We start from the raw sequence: 25,027 nt of genomic DNA on the forward strand, positions 1-25,027 counted from the left end.
CATAACAGTTCAATTCTCATAGCCAGACATTGCACAGTCAAATAGAGCTACAAACCTTCCACAACCACCAGCACCCACCTGCAGGAGCCAGTAGCAGCGCCGGTGAAAGGTTGGTACGATGGACGAGTGGACGTAGCATCCGTAGAGGCACTAGGGAGACAGAATAACCACAGGCATAGTCAATGTCCATGGAAGAAAGAGAGTTATAAGCATTTACAAGTTCTGCTGGCTTCTCATCTGAATACTTATACTACGAGGGCTGGATTCCTGCACACGCGACTCATCAGCTCGCATAACATGAACGGACATAAACTGTACAAAGGCTGTAGGCAAGAGAGAGTAGACCAACCTCCATCCCCTGCACCTTCAGCTTCATGTGATCTTCCCGGGTCGTCTTCCCATCTTTCCTCTTCTTCCAACAATACCCATCCTTCCGATATTTCACCTTCTTGCGGTTGTACAGGATGATGGAGCCATTCTGGGGTCTAGCACAGAGAGGACATAGAGCAACCAAGTCTCCTATATCTCTTTTACACATGAGGAATAAATATAACTCCTACGGCTTTGATGTCCTGTAGCCTAGACATGGATGTCTCTGCCTGCCATGCAGGATGTAAGACAAGCATTGCAGCGTACCGGCGTTTTGGCCAGGCTACTGAAGTGCATTGGTCACCTACTTGCAGGCGGAAGCAGCCAATATGTGGGCAGAGTCAATATTACTGGTCATATCATATCATCTCCATTCACGCTCCATCCCGCTCTCTGCGTTCGACCAATGACCGTCGCCTCTCTTACCCCCTGGTTACCTCCTCCCACGCTCGCATCCAAGACTTCTCCCGCACTGCCCCCCTCCACTGGAACCAGCTCCCCCGCTCCATCAGAACATCCCCCAACTTGTCCAGCTTCAAACGGGCCTTAAAAACCCACCTCTTAACTGCCCTCATTTCAGTCTCCCACCTACCCCCCTCCAACTCCTGCCCTTCTTCCTGTCCCCTCCTACCTCCCTCCTAGTCGTTCTCCTCTCCGCCCTCTCCGTCTCTGCCTCCATTCTCCCACTTTCCTCCTCCTACCCTTGCGTCTCTGTCCGTCCTACCCTCCCCTTAGATGGTACGCTCCTTCGAGCAGGGCCTCCTCTCCTCCTGTTCTCCACCACCTTAACTCTGCTCTCCAGCTCCTTGTCTCTTCCGTGAGGTCCTTCTGCCCTTCTACTCCTCTATCTACCCCGCTGGGGGCTCTCACCTTTCATCTAGCTGTACTTTGAGCTTCCGAGTTTCTGTGTTTATTGTTAACTGTACCGTGCCTTCTCACCCTCTAACGTGTTTCTGTCTGTCCCTGTACGACGCTATGGATACCTAGTGGCGCCCTATAAAAAAAATTAATAATTATAATAATAATAATATCATACAGGAGCCAGCGACATCACCGAGGCGTGAGGCTACGCCGAATATCAGCTCGGTCCACACAATGGCTGCGTCCACTCTTTGTAGGTGAAAAATACACTTTAAACAGATTCTACACAATAGACAACAGAATGTAACGTCATAATTAGGCTTCTGTCTGCGACAGTGGATGCCCAGAGGGACTTTCGCACATGCTTGGATTTAGCAAAAGTTGAAAATCTGAGACGTTCTAAATAACTGTTTACAGACGGGAAGTAAAACAAGATCCGGCACGAAATCTGATTTGCTTTACCTGGTTTTGGGGGCACAAGATAACCATTCGTCATGCTTCTCAAATGTAATAAGGTAAGAGGCAATTTCCTGCAGAGAAGAGAGACACATAGCTTCCTGTAACATAATGACACCACAGAATAACTGCAATGAAGTAGAGAGCAAAGACCAATGATTGTGTGTCAGCAGCTGCTTTATATCATTCTCTATCCCCTGCTCAACTGTGTGTCCCCAGATTTGAAGGGGGCGGGGTGATAACATCCTGCAACCAATCAGATCCGTAAAATGGTCACAACAGCACTGAACACAACGAGTGCCGATATTGTGGAAGAAAGTGATTATGTGATTAGTTAGTGAGGACAGGGCTACATGTGACAGGGGCAGTGACATGGTGTAAGGAGGGGAATGGAGGCAGCAGGAAGTCACAGACTGAGAGTTATATAGTAGAAGGAGCAGGGTCCCCCAGCAGCACAGAGTATATCAGTAGATGAGTGATGTGTTAGTGAGGACAGGGCTGCATGTGACAGGGGCAGTGACATGATGTGAGGAGGGGAATGGAGGCAGCAGGAAGTCACAGACTGAGAGTTATATAGTGGAATGAGCAGGGTCCTCAAGCAGCACAGAGTATATCAGTAGATGAGTGATGTGTTAGTGAGGACAGGGCTGCATGTGACAGGGGCAGTGACATGATGTGAGGAGGGGAATGGAGGCAGCAGGAAGCCACAGACTGAGAGTTATATAGTGGAAGAAGCAAGGTCCCCCAGCAGCACAGAGTATATCAGAAGATTAGTGATCTGTCAGTTAGGACAGGGCTGCAAGTGACAGGGGCAGTGACATGATGTGAGGAGGAGAATGGAGGAAGTAGCAAGCCACAGACTGAGAGTTATATAGTGGAAGGCGCAGGCTCTCCTAGCAGCACAGAGTATATCAGGAGACAAGTGATGTGTTAGTGAGGACAGGGCTGCATGTGACAGGGGCAGTGACATGATGCGAGGAGGGGAATGGAGGCAGCAGGAAGTCACAGACTGAGAGTTATATAGTGGAATGAGCAGTGTCCTCAAGCAGCACAGAGTATATCAGGAGATGAGTGATGTGTTAGTGAGGACAGGGTTGCATGTGACAGGGGCAGTGACATGATGTGAGGAGGGGAATGGAGGCAGCAGGAAGTCACAGACTGAGAGTTATATAGTGGAAGGAGCAGGGCCCCCCAGCAGCACATAGTGATACGAGGCTCAGGAAAACTCTTGTGTCAAAAGCATATCTATGTAAAATGACATTCATAAGAGAGGCTTTATTTGTAATAAATATATTGTACAGAACAAGAAATTAACCCATACAGACACAACAACATATACTCTACTCTAGCATTACACAAAGAGCTAAACTTGAGCTGTGAGAGTCTGTACATGGATATTGTATTCTAGTATTAGATAGGAGAGAATTATTTACTGTATACAGCAAGAAAAAGTAAGAAATCTGTGCAGCAGTGTCAGTGTAGATGCACAAGTGACTATGGTTCTCACCCTGTAATACTTTCACTTGTTGGCCCTGAGCCCTTAAGGAGAGTAAGGCAAAAAAATGAAATGCTCTCTGGGACAAACCATGTAACAATGTAAGGGGTGCAAATTAGTTTATTATTTTGCACATAAGGGATATAATGGCTGCTTTTTCTTGTAGCTTTATTTTCACACTGTAATTTCAAGTTGATCTAGGGCATGCCCTATCCCAACGATAAATCTGTCCCCACATGTTAAATGTAACTCCCCCTCCAATGAAACATGGGTTTGCAAAGGTGCAAAGTTACTCCATTTGTATGCTTTGCTCTCCTTAATGACTCAGGCCCATTGTGTTCATCATCTGTGAGTAGAGGAGCCTCAGAAGATCACTATTATTGTATCTACACATCTCCTGGTGAGCACAGTGCAGGGCTGCATAACACAGGCAGCTCCACAAGTCTCTGTACCTCATTGGTGTTCCAGCGTTGTCTCTCTTTTGGTAAAACCGTACACTTAGGTAAACACTCCAGCAGCTTCTTGGGAAGAAAAACCTTGATATGGTGGCCGTTCTCTAAGAACAGGAAAGATACACAATAACATAAATAGATAGTATATGGACCCAAGCAAAGTATCACTTTTTCATAACTAGCAAAAGTTATCTATGGTTCATTACTGTTTTACAAATAAGGCATCAAGTTATATAATCTCACCTGAGACCTCAGTGTACAGTGATATAACCTCACCTGAGACCTCAGTGTACAGTGATATAACCTCACCTGAGACCTCAGTGTACAGTGATATAACCTCACCTGAGACCTCAGTGTACAGTGATATAACCTCACCTGAGACCTCAGTGTACAGCTATATAACCTCACCTGAGACCTCAGTGTACAGTGATATAATCTAACCTGAGACCTTAGTGTACAGTGATATAACCTCACCTGAGACCTCAGTGTACAGCGATATAACCTCACCTGAGACCTCAGTGTACAGCGATATAACCTCACCTGAGACCTCAGTGTACAGTGATATAATCTAACCTGAGACCTTAGTGTACAGTGATATAACCTCACCTGAGACCTCAGTGTACAGCGATATAACCTCACCTGAGACCTCAGTGTACAGTGATATAACCTCACCTGAGACCTCAGTGTACAGTGATATAACCTCACCTGAGACCTCAGTGTACAGTGATATAACCTCACCTGAGACCTCAGTGTACAGCGATATAACCTCACCTGAGACCTCAGTGTACAGTGATATAATCTAACCTGAGACCTTAGTGTACAGTGATATAATCTCACCTGAGACCTCAGTGTACAGTGATATAACCTCACCTGAGACCTCAGTGTACAGCGATATAACCTCACCTGAGACCTCAGTGTACAGTGATATAACCTCACCTGAGACCTCAGTGTACAGTGATATAACCTCACCTGAGACCTCAGTGTACAGTGATCTCATCTCACCTGAGACCTTAGTGTACAGCGATATAACCTCACCTGAGACCTCAGTGTACAGTGATATAACCTCACCTGAGACCTCAGTGTACTGTGATCTCATCTCACCTGAGCCCTTAGTGTACAGCGATATAACCTCACCTGAGACCTCAGTGTACAGCGATATAACCTCACCTGAGACCTCAGTGTACAGTGAAATAACCTCACCTGAGACCTCAGTGTACAGTGATATAACCTCACCTGAGGCCTCAGTGTACAGCGATATAACCTCACCTGAGACCTCAGTGTACAGTGATCTCATCTCACCTGAGACCTCAGTGTACAGCGATATAACCTCACCTGAGACCTCAGTGTACAGTGATATAACCTCACCTGAGACCTCAGTGTACAGCGATATAACCTCACCTGAGACCTCAGTGTACAGCGATATAACCTCACCTGAGACCTCAGTGTACAGTGATATAACCTCACCTGAGACCTCAGTGTACAGTGATCTCATCTCACCTGAGACCTTAGTGTACAGTGATATAACCTCACCTGAGGCCTCAGTGTACAGCGATATAACCTCACCTGAGACCTCAGTGTACAGCGATATAACCTCACCTGAGACCTCAGTGTACAGCGATATAACCTCACCTGAGACCTCAGTGTACAGTGATATAACCTCACCTGAGACCTCAGTGTACAGTGATATAACCTCACCTGAGACCTCAGTGTACAGTGATATAACCTCACCTGAGACCTCAGTGTACAGTGATCTCATCTCACCTGAGACCTCAGTGTACAGCGATATAACCTCACCCGAGACCTCAGTGTACAGTGATATAACCTCACCTGAGACCTCAGTGTACAGTGATATAATCTCACCTGAGACCTCAGTGTACAGCGATATAACCTCACCTGAGACCTCAGTGTACAGTGATCTCATCTCACCTGAGACCTCAGTGTACAGCGATATAACCTCACCTGAGACCTCAGTGTACAGTGATATAACCTCACCTGAGACCTTAGTGTACAGTGATATAACCTCACCTGAGACCTCAGTGTACAGTGATATAACCTCACCTGAGACCTCAGTGTACAGTGATATAACCTCACCTGAGACCTCAGTGTACAGTGATATAATCTAACCTGAGACCTTAGTGTACAGTGATATAACCTCACCTGAGACCTCAGTGTACAGTGATATAACCTCACCTGAGACCTCAGTGTACAGTGATATAACCTCACCTGAGACCTCAGTGTACAGTGATATAACCTCACCTGAGACCTCAGTGTACAGTGATATAACCTCACCTGAGACCTCAGTGTACAGTGATATAATCTCACCTGAGACCTCAGTGTACAGCGATATAACCTCACCTGAGACCTCAGTGTACAGTGATATAACCTCACCTGAGACCTTAGTGTACAGTGATCTAACCTCACCTGGGACCTCAGTGTACAGTGATATAACCTCACCTGAGACCTCAGTGTACAGCGATATAACCTCACCTGAGCCCTTAGTGTACAGCGATATAACCTCACCTGAGCCCTTAGTGTACAGCGATATAACCTCACCTGAGACCTCAGTGTACAGTGATCTCATCTCACCTGAGACCTCAGTGTACAGCGATATAACCTCACCTGAGACCTCAGTGTACAGTGATCTCATCTCACCTGAGCCCTTAGTGTACAGCGATATAACCTCACCTGAGACCTCAGTGTACAGCGATATAACCTCACCTGAGACCTCAGTGTACAGTGATATAACCTCACCTGAGACCTCAGTGTACTGTGATCTCATCTCACCTGAGCCCCTAGTGTACAGCGATATAACCTCACCTGAGACCTCAGTGTACAGCGATATAACCTCACCTGAGACCTCAGTGTACAGTGAAATAACCTCACCTGAGACCTCAGTGTACAGCGATATAACCTCACCTGAGACCTCAGTGTACAGCGATATAACCTCACCTGAGACCTCAGTGTACAGTGAAATAACCTCACCTGAGACCTCAGTGTACAGCGATATAACCTCACCTGAGGCCTCAGTGTACAGCGATATAACCTCACCTGAGACCTCAGTGTACAGTGATCTCATCTCACCTGAGACCTCAGTGTACAGCGATATAACCTCACCCGAGACCTCAGTGTACAGTGATATAACCTCACCTGAGACCTCAGTGTACAGTGATATAATCTCACCTGAGACCTCAGTGTACAGCGATATAACCTCACCTGAGACCTCAGTGTACAGTGATCTCATCTCACCTGAGACCTCAGTGTACAGCGATATAACCTTATCTGAGACCTCAGTGTACAGTGATATAATCTAACCTGAGACCTTAGTGTACAGTGATCTCATCTCACCTGAGCTCTTAGTGTACAGCGATATAACCTCACCTGAGACCTCAGTGTATGGCGATATAACCTCACCTGAGACCTCAGTGTACAGTGATATAACCTCACCTGAGACCTCAGTGTACAGCGATATAACCTCACCTGAGACCTCAGTGTACAGTGATATAACCTCACCTGAGACCTCAGTGTACGGCGATATAACCTCACCTGAGACCTCAGTGTATGGCGATATAACCTCACCTGAGACCTCAGTGTACAGTGATATAACCTCACCTGAGACCTCAGTGTACAGTGATCTCATCTCACCTGAGACCTCAGTGTACAGCGATATAACCTCACCTGAGACCTCAGTGTACAGTGATATAACCTCACCTGAGACTTCAGCACACTCCTTGCTAGTCATTTTAAACAGCTGGACATCTCGGGGAGAGGAGAAGAGATGTTAGGCCACAGGGTGTCCGATTTTGCTGTGCTCTATACAGGAAGAGAAATGGGACAAATTAATAGTGATTGGGGAAGTACTGGAAAACAGGAGACAGTGGGAAATATGAGAGGGACATAATGTAGGGTACAGTGTAAACAATGAATTGGGAAAGGAAATGTGAGACGTAGCATATCTACAGAAACAGATGGGGAAAAAGATTAAGACCTGGGGTGCAAGCGAAGCACAGTCGGCACATGGTCAGACCTAGAAACCTTCACACTAGGCAGATTTTTACAGCTTACTGATAAAACAGGGACAAAGTCTCAATAATCATAAAATAAACTGCACAATTCCGTTACCCTTTAACCTATGTCTTGGAGCCGTGTCCCTCATCAGTCATAAAGGAGACCCCTCCCTAGGGTGTTACCTCTATACAATTAGGAGCACCCGCCATGCGACAGGAGACTGCTAGGGCCTGGCAAGACTCAGAGCGGCCAACAGCTAAACACTTCACTTGCAGATCGCTGTCAAAACCAGCTATCGGCATTTGAAGTGTGTGTTTCCCCAGTAAAGCTAATGGAGCATGCCTTTCACCTGTATAATTAATGGACGGCTCATCTGACTAATACACTTATCACAGAGACCATTTCACCAGTATACTTAATGCACAGGACATGGCCACTATATAATACGCACCCTATTCGAGCAATATACAATACAATACCATTTGCCCAGTATACCTATTGCACAGCACATCTGACCTGTAAACAATCCAGAGGCTTCTCCTGTTCCTACAACCTTTACATGTGAATTGTAGAAGATGTCTTTTCACATTGTAGAAATGTGTATTTGTGGTTCAGCTGCCCATTAATGATTTCTTATGAACTATGCACGTCTGAGCAAGTAAGAGGTGGGTAAATGATGTAAAAATCAGGACGTAACTAGACCACGACCATGATTAGGAAAGTCATTGATTCAAGGAGGAATTCGACTCACATACAGGACGGGCTGGTGTGTGGACACTTGATCCCTTCTTAATGACACCAGCACAACTATCTATTAGATCCCACAACTCATCAGCTCCTTCGGCCTCAAGTACCACCTTTATGCTGATGACACTCAACTCTATCTCTCCTCTCCTGATCTCTCTCCCTCCCTCCTCTCTAGGGTGTCCGCCTGCCTCTCTGCCATCTCCTCCTGGATGTCCTCTAGATTCCTTAAACTCAACCTCACCAAAACCGAACTCATTGTCTTTCCTCCCCCTTATATTTCCTCCCCCTCTGACCTCTCAATCACTGTCTGCTCCTCCTCTATCTCCCCTGTCCCCCAACTTCGCTGCCTCGGTGTCATCCTCGACTCCTCTCTCTCCTTTGCCCCTCACATTCTCTCTCTTGCTAAATCCTGCCGCTTCCAGCTGCGTAACATCGCACGCATTCGGCCCTTCCTCTCCCAAGATGCCACCAAATGTCTTATCCACTCTCTGATCATCTCCCGCTTGGACTACTGCAACCTTCTCCTCACTGGCCTCCCCCACTCTCATCTCGCTCCCCTTCGTTCTGTTCTTAACGCAGCCGCTAGGCTTATCTTCCTTTCTCGCCGCTCCTCTTTTGTCTCCCCCCTCTACCTAACCCTTCACTGGCATCCCTTCCCCTAGAGAATCCTGTTCAAGCTCCTCACTCTCACATACAAGGCCCTCGCCAACTCCACTGCTCCCTACATCTCCAACCTCATCTCTACTCACGCTCCATCCCGCCCTCTCCGATCTGCCAATGACCGTCGCCTCTCCTCCCCTCTGATCACCTCCTCCCATGCGCGTGTCCAAGACTTCTCCCGCGCTGCCCCCCTCCACTGGAACAAGCTCCCTCCCTCCATCAGAACATCCCCTAATCTGTCCAGTTTCAAACGGGCTCTAAAAACCCACCTCTTTCTCAAAGCCTTCCAGTCTCCCACTTAACTTCCTACCTTATCTTCTGCCTCTTCCCCCTCCCCTGACTCTGCCCCCGTTCCCCCTTCTCTCCCTTTCATCCCTGTGTCTCTCTGTCTGTCTACCCCTCCCTTTAGATTGTACGCTCCCTTGAGCAGGGCCATCTCTCCTCCTGTTTCCTTCACTCCAGCTACCCTTCCCCCCACCCCTCTGGGGGTCTCCCCATTATCCGCGCCCTTCCTCTTGGGCTCCAGCGCTTGCTGGTCTTCCCTCCCCCTCTCTCTAGCTGTGCTTTGAGCTTACTGAGTTACTGTGCTGTCCCACTTTGTATTGTACTTGTTTGTCCCTGTACGGCGCTACGGACACTTAGTGGCGCCCTATAAATAAAAATTAATAATAATAATCCCTCTGTGCTTTCATCGTCTTTTCTGCACTAAGCAGGTACCCATAGGACGTCATGACTAGTACTCCCTGCAGGATGGAGACATTCCGTGCCCCCTCTATCACAGCGCCCCTAGTGTTAGAGCATATGTTTACACTTTCTAATACAGACTTAATTGTCATCAAAACCTACGACACTGCATATTCACACGTTCTTCTACTTCAAAATAAACAAACACAAAGTAAGAATAAATTCATAAATAAAACACATGCATTTGTTATGCATAGCAAGACCATATCTGTGGCTGGATCACTTAGAGATAACTTGCTATGTAAATTTATTGCACTTAGTTGCACAGTGTGCCAATGTCTATCACTGCAAATGTACTGATGCCAGATTAGAGGAAATGTGTTTCTGCAGCTGTCTGAAGAAAGGAAATCCCATGCTAATAAAGCCTTTTTTATCTGTTAGAGGAAATTTGTTTCTGCAGAGAAGGTTAATCCCATGCTAATTAAGCCTTTTTGCATTTGTGAGTGACCAACACCAACTTTTCGAAAAGATGGATGAATTACATGAAAAATGCAACCAGCAAGTAATTTAGAAAATCACAGATAGATGTTGTGACAGGATGGACAGCCTATGCCACCCTGTCTGTTATTGCTGGGATCGGCTGGGCTTAATGTGCCACCGTTCCCTTTCTTTATCCCAAATGCCCCCTCTAACCGCAGTAGGAGGGGCTTAAGCTGCTGCTACCACTGGACTCCTTACCGGCATCCAGAACCACATTCTTTCTGGGTAACTGTTGCTACTAGTTTGCTCCGTTGCTGGTGCACCTGGGCTGGTACCCCCTGACCTCTTCTCCTATAGATCCGGGTTGCTGTGGATGGATTCCTCCTGGCCTATCACACTGGCCAGAGCTGCTGGGTAACGGGCAGAGCGGTGGTACCGGAAAGCTGGGTCCAAAATTTAAGGCAGCCGGGAACGTAGACTGTCCTGAGGCTCTGTAGGTCACAGGAATTTCAGCATGGAAGAAGTTGTCAAGCAGGTCTTTGAAGCAAGTGATGTTTATTAGCTTAACTGCCCTGAAGGACAGTTAAAACTGGTTTAAGGTACCAGTGTTCAAGAGGTCAGAAGAAACAAGAATGATGCATTTCTGTACAAACCAGTGCTGTTTTATACAGTTTTGGACACAGCCTCGCAGGGAGTAAGCCAGTCTGATTTATTTTTAGTATCCGGATGCAATGTGTTTCCCTAAACTTGGATTTAAATGCGATTTATACTTAACAAAATTTGCAGTAATCTGTGATATCATAAATCACATTGCTCAGAGATTTCCTTTCACTTTAACCAGGATACAGGCATTTGACACTTCACATCAAAAGACTTAATTAGCATTTCCTGCTATCCGCAAAACAGACTCCCTCCCCACATATGCCTAATTGGAGATTTCATCTAGCAAAGTTACAAAACTCCAAACAAGACATTTCCATACCAAAATACACACAATATCAAAAATAAGTACATTTGCAATTATATATAACAAGCGCCCTGCCCTTATAAATAACTTATGGTATAAATTTATTGTAAGTGATCCAGTCACAGATGTGAATTTTGTTGAATCCAAGAGTAGAGAATATATTACATCCTGATGCTAAATATCTGATGTAATATCTCAGACTTTGTGGTGCCAACTAGGAAGAGGGCTGGGTTATCCCCTGGCAACATGTGTGTCAGAAACAGTATATAAGAGCTGTATTTTAACTGTATCGCTCCATCTGTACTTCTGGATGATCACTAGTACTTCCGACTAGTGTGTAACGGTCCCAGTAAGGACCCTTGAGCCAATAAACATCACTACTTGAAGATTCTGCTGACGCTTATTGCCTGCTGTATCCTGTGACCAACAGATAAGAGCTTACACTCTAATCCGTTCCCCAGCTGTCCTATGTTGAACCCAGGGTCTCTGTGTCAATGCTCTGCCCACTACCCAGCCGTCCTGATCCATAGTAAGCGGTCAGGAGGCAACAGCCAGCCCAAAGCCAAGAGGTGCTGCAGCAGCTATACCAGCTACCCAGAAGTAAGCGGTCCTAGACGCCGTTGAAGAAGCCTAGTGGTGACAGCTGAATTCTCCTACAACTTTTACGCAGTCGGTTACTGACGGTGAGAAAGAAACCATGATAAACTGCCTACCAGTATCACCCTTTTATTCTTTTTCCCCAAACAGACTAGGGGGTAAATGTAGAAGAGCACCCTGGAAATAGGTGCTGGAGAGAACACTACTAATTACTACAAAGCTTTGCCATACTGGAGCCCTGTAGGCAAAATCCTGCATTTTAAAAGGTTGAAACCTATCACCACTGAAGACGTTCCTTCCACAGAGATGTACATTTATACGGTATTATACACTGAAACACATAACACACCACAGGGACAAGTTATATCAGGGAAGGTTACACATAGATGTGAAGCTTCAATTAAGAAATTATGTATTCTCATTAATATTAATCTTCACTAAATGTATATGCAATATAACCCAGCTTAGCATGGATGATGCAATACATCACCAAGTTTACTTTGCACTGAATTATTTTCCTGGTTTATAAATGTGTATAAGTACTTTCAGCATGTGTGTTTTATCAGACTCCTTTACAATTCCCATGATTACAAATATATAACTATATGCTCCACATGTAAACTACATGTAGATATCTCCTATAATACACGTATATCACACATGTATCAGCCAGTCTTCCAGTGTATGATGTCCCAGTGTATGTATCAGTCAGTCTCCCAGTATGCAGCATACATGTCCCAGATTGAAGAAATTAGCACCTTGCAGGCACTGAATCTCTTTCATGCTGTTCCATACTAATACGTCCTCAGATAAAGTCCCCACGGTGGCAATAATGTCCATGGGGAAGAAAAGAGAGGGGGTAAAGGGGCACAGAGGAAGAGAGAGAGTGAGAATAGCACTGGGACTGGCCTCATATAGAGGCCAGGGGTATGTGGCAAAGAGGGATATTTGTCACAGCTCCCTGTAAGGGAACAGGTAGGAACACAGTTAGTCTGCAGCAGGAGGCTGCAGACAGGGTTAAGTTTCCACTAGATTCCTCTTTTAGCACATACACACACACAGGTGTCCTGCATGGGTGTAATCGGTTTGCTTTGCTGTGATTTGTTGTAGTGCTGGGGTGGAGGATAAAGGCACTGTCTGTATGTTTGGGTGGGACCACCGATGCCAGTAAGTGGCCGGCTTGCAGACAGGGAAGTTATGTCTAGCCAGATGTAGGTGGTGGGGATTTTTGTGTTACTGTTTCTGGATGACTGCTGTACCATTGCTGGAGCTGTTTACCATCCTGACAACGCTAATAAACAATTAAATGGTTCAGCATGGTTCAGTGTCCGATTCCTGTGAATGCTGTACTTTCTCACAACTGTTATCGTTATTTGGCCATGGATGAAAATTGACTCTAGTGCATTCCATTCTGACCAAGGCAGTATCTGTGAGGAGTTTGTGTGGGTTTCATACAAGTGCTCTGTTTTACTCTCAATGCCCAAATACACACAATGGGCCTGAGTCATTCAGGAAAGCAATGCAAAACCATGTTACAATACAATGGGTGCATATCAGTTTATTATTTTCCACATAAATTAAATACTGGCTACTTTTTCATGCAGCACACAAATGCTTGATAGCTTAATTTTTACACTGAAATTTAAATGAAAAACCCCACCGATAAATCTGTCCCCACATTTTAAATTTACCTCCCCCTCCAATGCAACATGGCTTTGCCTGAGTGCAATGTTACTCCTTTTTTTTTTTTGCTTCGACTCAAGGCCAATATATTTGCGTGGTAGAGAGTTTAGATTGTCGGCGTCACTGGTGCAGGGACTGATGTGAATAACGAAACAAAGCCGCAATCACCACTATTACTTGTGAAGAAGAAAGTTGGTAAAGTGAAAATGATTCAGCTTGCCCCCCCGGTGCTGCTATTCTCAGATATGTTTTGGTAATCTGGATGGATAGTACTGAATCCTGAAAATTTGTGGGGACAAAAAAGGAGTTCTCCTCTAAAAGATTTTCTACAGATGATATTAATTACATTTTTAATATTTGTACCCAATGAATGAGATTAGGAATCTCATATTTAGAACGGTAAGTTCAGTTTGCTCTTCTGACAAAGAAGACTGTGCAGTAACATCCCTGACCTCTCGCTGGACTCAGATTCAGTAATGGAACTTGTTGGCTTATCGATTCTTAATACTCCTTCTCCGAAGCCCTTTGCTTCACTGGAGAGGCCTGGAGCACAGTTGCGTGAACCTGAGAACTGAACACAGTTGTACCGTGCATCCCTCTTGCAGAGTCCTCAGAATGCTACTGTCACAGTAGTCTTGACATCTCTGGCTGGATGTGGAGCGGGTATCCTGATTAATAGGATTGAAGGAAATCCCTTTGCTTTCCCTCCTTTTGGGTATTGCAAATTTACCAGGCTTTTCTTTTCTATTTTTTTTTGGCTTTCCGTCCTTGGTTCCTGAAGCTACAATATTTTATATTTCCGCTTTCCAAACAATTAGTAGTAAATTTGTCAAGCTGCTAGTTTCCGTCGGGTTTGAAATGGGGAGATGTTGCCTATAGCAACCAACCAGATTCTAGCTATCACTTTGTAGAATGTACGATATAAATGATAACTAGACTCTAATTGGTTGCTATAGGCAACATCTCCACATTTCAAACCCGACGGAAACTCGCAGCTTGATAAATTTACCCCTATGTCTAGGGGTAAATTTAGGCCTAAGTTGGATCTTATAAGGTAAAAGAAACTTCTATTTCTCCTTCTCTGAGTGAATCATTTTCACCAAGTGGGGAGCTGGGGGTGTGTGAGGGGATTTCAGACCAAGTGGGGGGATATGAGTGGGATGCAAAAGGCTTTTTTATTATTACTGAAATTATGGAGTAAAGTGCAGACCTTCTAAAGCCAAAAGCCGTGTCTTGTGGTGGGAAAAGACTTGAGACAATACTCTGCCCTAGGTGTAAACTAGGCATGAATAATGCCTAGTTTTGGTTTACAATGTCTATTGTTGAGTAAAGTGCGTCATGCATCATGATATCTGTGCCTGATGCACTTGTCTCGTGTAACGAGTTTTTCGTGAACCTGTATTTGCGAGTTGCCACTGTAAAATATAATATCATTTCTGCTGTATATATTTTTAATTCTACGATAAAGCTTATGTTCTTTCAGGAATTTAGATCCCGTATTTGTTGCTACAGTGCGACCCTAGGCAGAGTTTTGAGAATCATAAGGCAGTGTACCATGCTGAATTACTGATATACTGTAATGCAATACTCCTCTTTGAATAGATATCCCGTCAGAAGTAAACAAAAGCTTGAGAGCGCAACTCATCTCTGTTCTGTGGGAGGCCATTCTATTGCTCCTTTCTCTGGTTCAGCGATGCTTTATATGACTAGCTAACCCCACCCTACCTTTATTTGAACAGACTCTTGGTTGTTTACAGAGCTGTCAGGGTACATTTGTTTCTCCCCCCACGTTTTATTATCATCCATTTTAATCTCATCATTAGGTGTCTTACAGCTCATTCTGGTTCTGGCATTCAGATGTTTTTCTATCTCTTTTTTTTTTTTGTTTCTCTATGTGGCCGGGCCCAACTCACCTCCCACATAGTCAAGATGACTGATGCAGCATCAACTGAGTAAATACCTGATGTTGCTGTGCAGAATGGGTTAAACCTCAGCACTAAGGGATTTAAAATGTATTAAAGGGCATATTTATTCATTTAAATATTTAATGTATGGGCGCTGTGGCGCAGGTTAGTAACCGATGCACAGCGCCAGAAAGGGCAGGGTACTCGAAGTGCGAATGTATTTATTTTCATTTTGTTCATGTATTGATTTATGAGGTAATATGCCATCTTGGAGGAAGCTGGTTTTTGTAAGAAAGGAACTCCCATGCTAATTAAGTCTTTTCATCTCAGCGTTACCAACATATCTTTTTAGTCTAAATGTACAGCAGGGGGTCGTTGTCTTTCAACCCTGTGTAATTTTTCATCCTGTGTCTTAGAACCTGTTTGAATAACGGAACAGCAAGTGATTTGGGAAATCACAGATTGATGTAAATTTTGTTAAGTTTAAAATTGCGTTATTTCCAAATCTAGAGAATATTACATCCTGAGGGTAAACATCGGATGTAATATCTCAGACTTTGTGGTGCCAGCGAGGATCAGGGGGCTGGGTTACCCCATGCCAACATGTGTGTTAGAAACTGTATAAAAAGAGCCCTGTCTGACCATGTAATGTATTATTGTATCTGAGCTTCTGAAGACCACTAGTTCCACTAACTAGTGCGTAACTGTCCTTATAGGGCCTACATGAGCTAATAAAACATCACTGCTTCAAGATCCTGCTTGGACACCTATTTACCTGCTCTAATTCCTGTGTCCTACAGATTAGACCAAACTAATCCGTTTTCTGGCTTTTCCGAGGTTGGGACCCAACACTCCAGTACCAACACTCTGCCTGCTTGAGAGGCCAGTTTGAGAGGCCAGCAACCCTGATCTGAAGGCAAGAGGTCAGGTATACCAGCCAGGTGCCCAGCAGAAGGGGTATTATAGCAACAAGAGTTACCGACAAGGAAGCGGTTCTAGGAGTCAGTGAAGGAGCCTAGTGGTGGCAGCAGAGCCTCTCCTACTGCGTGTAGAGAGGTGCAATTGGGATAAAGGAAGGGGAAGGTCGCAAGGCAAGCCCAGCCGGTCCCCAGCACCACAACAGGACGGCATAGGAGGTCCATCCTGTCTCAGTCTAGTTTTACTCCTTTTGTTTGTTGCCTTTTTCCTGACTCCTATTTTGCAGTCCACACCACCCCCAGTCATGTCTGTCCTCCTCCTTTCTGATTCAGCACAGGTCCGGAAGTCAGAGAAGACAGATAACAACTAGAAAGCCAGAGGTAAATTAACAGATAATTTGAATGATAATGCAGAAAAAGCTATGAGATGAACAAAAAGATTATTTTATATAAAAAAAATAACAATAAGTCAGACACTGCATTAGTCAAGAAACGAAACCCTCAAACTTCACATATTCAAGCGCTCCACTTGCACCATAGTGCTCTAGTCTAAACACTCTCCGTTATTTCGCACCAATTCCAAGACTATTATAGTAAATTATATGTCGGCTTCAAGACTGACCTGGTTAAAACTCCATTGTTTGCTATAACTTCACTTTTACAATCATATCACTTTTATCTGAGAAATTAATTTCTTTGCTGTCTGAAGAGGTGACAAATGAAAAAAACCAAGATTATTCAAAGGTCTCTTTTCTTTCAAAGCTCCTGGCTCGGACGGTTCACGGAATGCTTCTGTTCGAGTGCTGGCTGTAAGACTATTTGGATATCCAGCCTTGCTACTGCATGCAGTTATGGCCATCTTTGTCCTATATCTGAGTTTCTTCCGACAGGGTTCTCTCCCTTCCCCCCTCCTTTGTGCGCTGTGTCTAGAAACTTTTGTCCAGAAGGTGAGACTACATCTGGATATCAAAGGAATAAAAGCTGGTCTCTGCCTCATCATGTAGTTAGATTATTTGAGGTGAACGTCAAATTCTTGTTGCGATGTTGCTGTTTAAAATACCTTGAAGATCTTTTAACATTGTCTCTGAATGATTTGTAAGTTTCCAATTATCTACTTATGTTTGACAGGCTACGGAAAATCCTTCAGCTCTGGACTAAATATCCCATCTTTTGGCATGGTCGACCAAACACCTTCGAATTAACAGTTTTCTGCATGTACTATATTTGTCTCACGCCGTCCCAATCTCATGTAAACTGCCAGATCTTCTGCATTTCCATAGCTCGGGCATGGAATATGTACGGGAGAAAAAAACTAATCAGTCACTAGGAAGAATGGAAAAAAATTGCTCAATTGGGGCATTGGCATATCTCACCATATCACCAACGTAGGAGTACTTTACTTTTCTTTTGGAACCCTGGTTTTTCTACGAGAACTCTCTGGATTCTTCTGTTCAATTATGGTCTTTCCCAGCGATTTCACACAGATGTAGGTATGTTTAACTTAAAATCATTACACTACAACATCAGAGGATAAATGTATTAAGCATCAGATTCGTAAAATTGCCAATTATCGGTGATTGTGGCAGTGAGAGTTGGCAGAAATCGTCCAAATTCGATGCTTAATAATTTACCCCCTGAATCCTTAGTTACCACAATCTGAAGACTTCAGATATGCCCAGATAGTTCTTTTCCTGAAAGCCAAGACACTAAGGAGACTGTCCCCACCTGATGACAATCCTATGCCAAAATCCTGCTGATCATGTTTTCATTTCAGCTTAACTATTTTGCTTGTCCAGTGGCTCAGTGGTTAATACTTCTGCCTCACTGCACTGGGGTCACGAGTTCAATTCCCGACCATGGCCTTAGCTGTGTGGAGTTTGTATGTTCTTCCCGTGTTGCGTGGGTTTTCTCCCATACTCCAAAAACATGCACGCGTGTGTGTTACGTAATTTCGACTGTACGCTCCAATGGGGCAGGGACTGATGTGAGAGTGTTCTCTGTACAGTGCTGCAGAAATTGTGGCTCTATATAAATAATGATTATGATGATGATGTCACCAGCCTCAAAGGCCAAACAGTTGACTAAATGGGAAATATGACTTTCAGAAGAATTACCAACAAAAGTCTGGGCAGGAATTTTCAAGAATGTGGCTAAATAATCAAAATGCCTTCTGGAAAAATTGAAGTGCTACCTTGCACCTTACCATGTCTTATATCTATAAAACTATTCTATTTTATACTGGAGATTCTGGTCATATTTGGTTGGCATGCCAACATGTATTATGGGGCAGCACGGTGGCGTAGTGGTTAGCACTTCTGCCTCACAGAGCTGGGGTCATGAGTTCATTTCCCGACCATGGCCATGTGTGGAGTTTGTATGTTCTCCCCATGTTTGCGTGGGTTTCCTCCGGGTGCTCAGGTTTCCTCCCACACTCCAAAATCATACTGGTAGGTTAATTGGCTGCTAACAAATTGACCCTAGTCTGTGTGCTACAGAATTTAGACTGTAAGCCCCAAGTGGGCACAAGACTGATTCCAAAACCAGCAATTCCCCTGGCAGCTCATGTCTGCTGGTGATCTGCTCTTGTGTGGATTAAAAATAGAAAACCACCATTCCCATTTTAAATTAAAAAAAATATTGGTGAGTCTTTGCTATGGAGGGGGTAGGCGCCTCCCTTAAGGACAGTTATCTGACCACTTGTGACGGGATACATTCCATCTCAAGGCCCTGACTATAGTTCTTATCTCTAAAGAAGAAAGTCTTGTTCTGTCGCACTTGCTCTCACATCTTTCTAAGATTCCTCTGATAGATTGTGTAAGGGGTGCAGCCAAAAAAAAACTTGTATATGGATGTATAGAGAGAGACTAGAAATTAATTTCAAAATTGGTGCACAAAGACTCCCATAAATTCTCAATGAAAGGTATCAAACTTGCTAGAAGGACATCCAAAAATGAAAATAAAATATAATTTTTATTGAGTAAGTTAAAATAATGGATAAAAAATATTGAAATATTAAAAGTGCTTGTGAGAAAACAATAAGTGATAATATAAAAACGCTGAATGCACTGGCTCATAACTCCTAAAGAGCTATAGCTTGGATGTTTACATGAAATGGGTTAAATTCTAATATTGAGTAACGTACTGATGAAGTTGTCCTTCACTTGTATAACACCCTTCCTTATCCAATTTAAAGGTTCATAAATAACATGTTGCTCCTATGTCCTGCACCATGGTCTTCTCAATATAACATATAACAGACTATCCCACATTTCCTTGTTAGACAGAATACATCTTCAATAAATGTAAATCTTATCCGGTACTAAAATAGACTGCTCAGAATAGGTACCAATGCTGGGGATCTGCACCCCAAAAAAGTATATATAAACAACCACAAAATTGCGATGGTATACCCAGTCTGCCGTAAAAGTACTTGTGCACACAAAGATTATTAAATTGATTTATTAAAACAATATATAAACCACATAAATTGGTCACATAAAATTGGTATTAAAATTTAAACCACATGTTACCATGTAAACTTGCATCAGTGCCACATGGGACAAATCTCAAAGTAGGTGCACCTACAAAAATAGTCCAAATATGTTTTTGTATTATTCACGTATTGTGCAATCCAGCTAGTTCCAGCCACATGCTCCTGTACTGAATATATAATCGCAAAAAGGGGTCTCCACAAATCAAGATATTCTCACTTAGCATAAGTCACTGCAGTATGAAACTGTAGTTGTTGTTTCAGAGGAGAAAAACTACAACACTGTATAGCGGATCTCATATAATCCTGTATAGATGAAGGTATAAAGTCTCTTACCAGATCCCTGGCGATGTAGTAAAAAGAGACCAATACTTGCAAATAATTGTGGATCCTATGGTTGAGTATTTTCCTCGTTCTTAATCCAGAGAGCCAGAGCTCCGTAGTGTGCTCTCACTGTTCTACGCTGATCGCAGTGGAAAGCGCTTGCTCTCAGCGTGCAGCCGACGTCACTGTGGTGCGCACCAGTGGAACCTCCGTTGCGCCCAACTGTCCGTGTTATCGGTAGTAGCTAAAAACCCTTCAGCTAAGGCTGGACTTACAGCAAGCGCCATTTCATCTTTGGAAAACTCTTAAACTCCAAGCTGCAACTCTGTCTGACTCAGGATTTTTACCAAAACAACTTCATGCTCCTTTTACAAAGAAATCGCAACGGAGGTTCCACTGGTGCGCACCACAGTGACGTCGGCTGCACGCTGAGAGCAAGCGCTTTCCACTGCGATCAGCGTAGAGCAGTGAGAGCACACTACGGAGCTCTGGCTCTCTGGATTAAGAATGAGGAAAATACTCAACCATAGGATCCACAATTATTTGCAAGTATTGGTCTCTTTTTACTACATCGCCAGGGATCTGGTAAGAGACTTTATACCTTCATCTATACAGAATTATATGAGATCCGCTATACAGTGTTGTAGTTTTTCTCCTCTGAAACAACAACTACAGTTTCATACTGCAGCGACTTATGCTATGTGAGAATATCTTGCTTGGTGGAGACCCCTTTTTGCGATTATATATTCAGTACAGGAGCATGTGGCTGGAACTAGCTGGATTGCACAATACGTGAATAATACAAAAACATATTTGGACTGTTTTTGTAGGTGCACCTACTGAGATTTGTCCCATGTGGCACTGATGCAAGTTTACATGGTAACATGTGGTTTAAATTTTAATACCAATTTTATGTGACCAATTTATGTGGTTTATATATTGTTTTAATAAATCAATTTAATAATCTTTGTGTGCACAAGTACTTTTACGGCAGACTGGGTATACCATCGCAATTTTGTGGTTAGAATACATCTTCAGTCTGGAGATCTATATCTGTCTCTTACATATGTCCAAACAGTAGTGAGTAGTTCTGATCTCTTCAGCTTTCTAACAGTTTACCAGACACCTTCCTAGCTGGCACCACAAAGTCTGAGATATTACATCAGATATTTAGCATCAGGATGTAATATATTCTCTACTCTTGGATTCAACAAAATTCACATCTGTGACTGGATCACTTACAATAAATTTATACCATAAGTTATTTATAAGGGCAGGGCGCTTGTTATATATAATTGCAAATGTACTTATTTTTGATATTGTGTGTATTTTGGTATGGAAATGTCTTGTTTGGAGTTTTGTAACTTTGCTAGATGAAAGCTCCAATTAGGCATATGTGGGGAGGGAGTCTGTTTTGCGGATAGCAGGAAATGCTAATTAAGTCTTTTTATGTGAAGTGTCAAATGCCTGCTCTGGCCTGAAGGCCCAGCATGGAGCCGTTACCTGTATCCTGGTTAAAGTGAAAGGAAATCTCTGAGCAATGTGATTTATGATATCACAGATTACTGCAAATTTTGTTAAGTATAAATCGCATTTAAATCCAAGTTTAGGGAAACACATTGCATCCGGATACTAAAAATAAATCAGACTGGCTTACTCCCTGCGAGGCTGTGTCCAAAACTGTATAAAACAGCACTGGTTTGTACAGAAATGCATCATTCTTGTTTCTTCTGACCTCTTGAACACTGGTACCTTAAACCAGTTTTAACTGTCCTTCAGGGCAGTTAAGCTAATAAACATCACTTGCTTCAAAGACCTGCTTGACAACTTCTTCCATGCTGAAATTCCTGTGACCTACAGAGCCTCAGGACAGTCTACATTCCCGGCTGCCTTAAATTTTGGACCCAGCTTTCCGGTATCACCGCTCTGCCCGTTACCCAGTAGCTCTGGCCAGTGTGATAGGCCAGGAGGAATCCATCCACAGCAACCCTGATCTATAGGAGAAGAGGTCAGGGGGTACCAGCCCAGGTGCACCAGCAACGGAGCAAACTAGTAGCAACAGTTACCCAGAAGGAATGTGGTTCTGGATGCCGGTAAGGAGTCCAGTGGTAGCAGCAGCTTAAGCCCCTCCTACTGCGGTTAGAGGGCGCATTTGGGATAAAGAAAGGGAACGGTGGCACATTAAGCCCAGCCGATGCCAGCAATAACAGAGAGGGTGGCATAGGCTGTCCATCCTGTCACAACATCTATCTGTGATTTTCTAAATTACTTGCTGGTTGCATTTTTCATGTAATTCATCTATCTTTTTGAAAAGTTGGTGTTGGTCACTCACAAATGCAAAAAGGCTTAATTAGCATGGGATTAACCTTCTCTGCAGAAACAAATTTCCTCTAACCTGGCATCAGTACATTTCCAATACAAAACTCAATACATTTGCAATGAAAAACATTGTGCCACAAAGTGCAATAAATGTATATAACAAGTTATCTAGTCACAGATATCTTCAGGATTTCATAATGTTTTGCAATCGTTCATATGATTTTGAAGGAGAAAACAGGCCTGATAACAGCAAAAGCTATTATTAATACAAATACTTGTATTAGGATAGTTCATTGCGCACACAGAACAGAGATAAATCCAAGTTCATGCTCTGTGGCAGTGGAGTGTCCTGCAAATTATCTGACTAGTTTTGACCAGCTAACATGGAGCCATAAAGCACATACTGATAGCCTCACATTTGGAGAAAAAAAAAAGTGATGAGATAATAGTGAAAGTCAGGAATCAATTCTGATTGATTTTTGGTGTATACAGACAGGACCAAGGTACTAAATATGCTGCAAGATTAAATACATAACACCCTCCCTTCTGCCCTGTTCCTCCCCTAGAATGTCCTAATTATGGTATATTTCCATTTTATTTACTGTCTGCTAAGTGACCACCTTTCCTTGGGATTTGTACACACAAACATTGAAATTAGGTGTTAATTTTGCTGTCTTAAATCCTGTTAAATACTCTTTAATGGGGATAGTTAAAAAAAAAAAAAAATCATGCAAGCGAATGAACTTGTACACAAGCTTGTTGACGAGCATTCTTCCCTTTCCCCCCAATTTCAACATCGCCGGTGGTGTCTTCAATTATCAATGCTTGGAATATTACAACGGAGTTCTATGGGAAAACGTTGAGACTAGTAAATGAACCCACTTCTACTGCTGTTCAAAACGAGGACCAAGCATACGGTTAAGGATTTGTAGGGGCAAGAGTCCTAACTCTGCCCACTCCTAACCCCCATCACAGAACCTGACCATTCCCATAGGCTCACCAGAGTGGCAGTGGCTTTATGCAGAAAGAGATAACTGATAACTGGCTGTGAGCAATGATACTTTTTCCTGTAAACAACTGTATTTATAAGTAAATAACTCACCAGGAATTATAAGCATACGATACAACGAAGCAATATTTCAGTAAAATAAACCGTCCATTAATCAGGCAGCACACCGATGCTCTTGTGTTCTGCTACAACTCTCATGACACTCTCCGTTACAGGGATTAATACACCTTTAGGCAACCAAAACACAGCTTTGGGAGCACATTTTATAACGGCAATTGGCAGGTAAACAAGCACGGGTTATCGTTACATTGCACCGACATAATTATTAGCAAATGCTTGATTCACAATAAAGATAAAATGAAGCCTTTAAAAAATTATATCAGCCAAGATGCAATACTGTAAGCCAGGAGTATGCTTATTCTACATATGCAATGTGAACGTTGTGTATATTATCACATGATATAGCGTGCTCTCACCTTGCCCACCTTACACCTCTGATAGATGAAGGATTATTTCATATGTGCAACCATACACAGATTCCCTTGCAATTACAAATATCCAGCCAAACACACATGGTATTAACCCCTTCCCAGGAATCATAAAGGGTCCTATACCTGACACACCTGCTGGCCGGGACCAATCCATCACAAGGCTAAACTTCACATTCCAAAACATTATGGTTTGTTGTGTGTCAGGAGCATCGATTGGTCATTGCTACCCACATGACAAGACCCCATGTACTTTAAGCGTCAAGTTTCAAAACTCTCCTGTTAATGGTGTCAGATTAGCCATTGAAGTCACGTCTGGAGAGGGGGGGGGGGGATTCGGGGATTGAGTGTCTCTCAAACACCAAGTATCCTGAGAATCTGACCCCTATTATCCTTATATTAAGGGGGGCTGAGAAATAATTGAATGGACTTTTTTTTTTTTTTTTAAAAAGGGGTTTGGGTCTCAGGTCTTTGTAAATGCAGAATATTCCTACTGGTAATTTGAGCTAACCAATGTTACGTTTTTGTTAAGTCAATAATGTTCAACAGGGCAGTAAAGACTTGTAAGAATGCTCCATTCATGTCTGATTACTGATAGTAGGACGTGTATGCAAAGCATTCTGTATATACAAAAGGCAGTCGTGTAAACACGGTCACTTCTAGGACATACAACGCCTTTCTATCTACACGGCTAGGACATACAGCTGAAAATAAAGAGCATGTGTCGCAGAACATGCAATAACCTGTGATATTTTATTTGTATGTTCTTTACTTTGTGTCTGTTAACCGGAATCTGAGGAACAATAACAAAGACAAAATGTTTGTGTCCCAGGCCCATACACCTATTCTAAATACCATAAGGCTCTGTGTTATTTACCCACACACTGACATTATATATCTGCTGTGGGCAGACGATCAGTATTATGCCACAACGAACATGTGCTGATCACAGACACACGCTGCACTGTAGATTGTTATATATTACATTACACACACATTATATATACACAGCTGAAATATATGACATGTCAAATATTTACAGTGAACAAGTCTCTTTATAGGATATATCAACCAATGGTGATTCCATAAATACACATGGTCCAGGTATAGCCTAATTGTA

At 43.3% G+C, this 25,027-nt stretch overlaps 1 protein-coding gene across 3 annotated transcripts in view; it reads right to left on the bottom strand.

The window, feature by feature from the left end:
* The window catches only part of CAMTA2 (calmodulin binding transcription activator 2), a 76,010-nt gene that overhangs the window by 49,872 nt on the left and 1,111 nt on the right, over positions 1-25,027 (bottom strand). For all 3 annotated transcript variants that reach the window (XM_075206192.1, XM_075206190.1, XM_075206191.1), the window contains exons 2-6: positions 7,342-7,443; positions 3,634-3,737; positions 1,693-1,760; positions 350-485; positions 79-150 (exon numbers count right to left, since the gene is read on the bottom strand). In XM_075206192.1, the coding sequence (XP_075062293.1) occupies positions 79-150; positions 350-485; positions 1,693-1,760; positions 3,634-3,737; positions 7,342-7,372 (411 nt within the window). In that variant the 5' untranslated portion in view covers positions 7,373-7,443. The remainder of the gene's footprint in view (positions 1-78; positions 151-349; positions 486-1,692; positions 1,761-3,633; positions 3,738-7,341; positions 7,444-25,027) is intronic.

The sequence above is a fragment of the Mixophyes fleayi genome, chromosome 4 (genome assembly GCF_038048845.1).
Source record: "Mixophyes fleayi isolate aMixFle1 chromosome 4, aMixFle1.hap1, whole genome shotgun sequence".
NCBI classification, from domain to species: Eukaryota; Metazoa; Chordata; class Amphibia; order Anura; family Limnodynastidae; genus Mixophyes; species Mixophyes fleayi.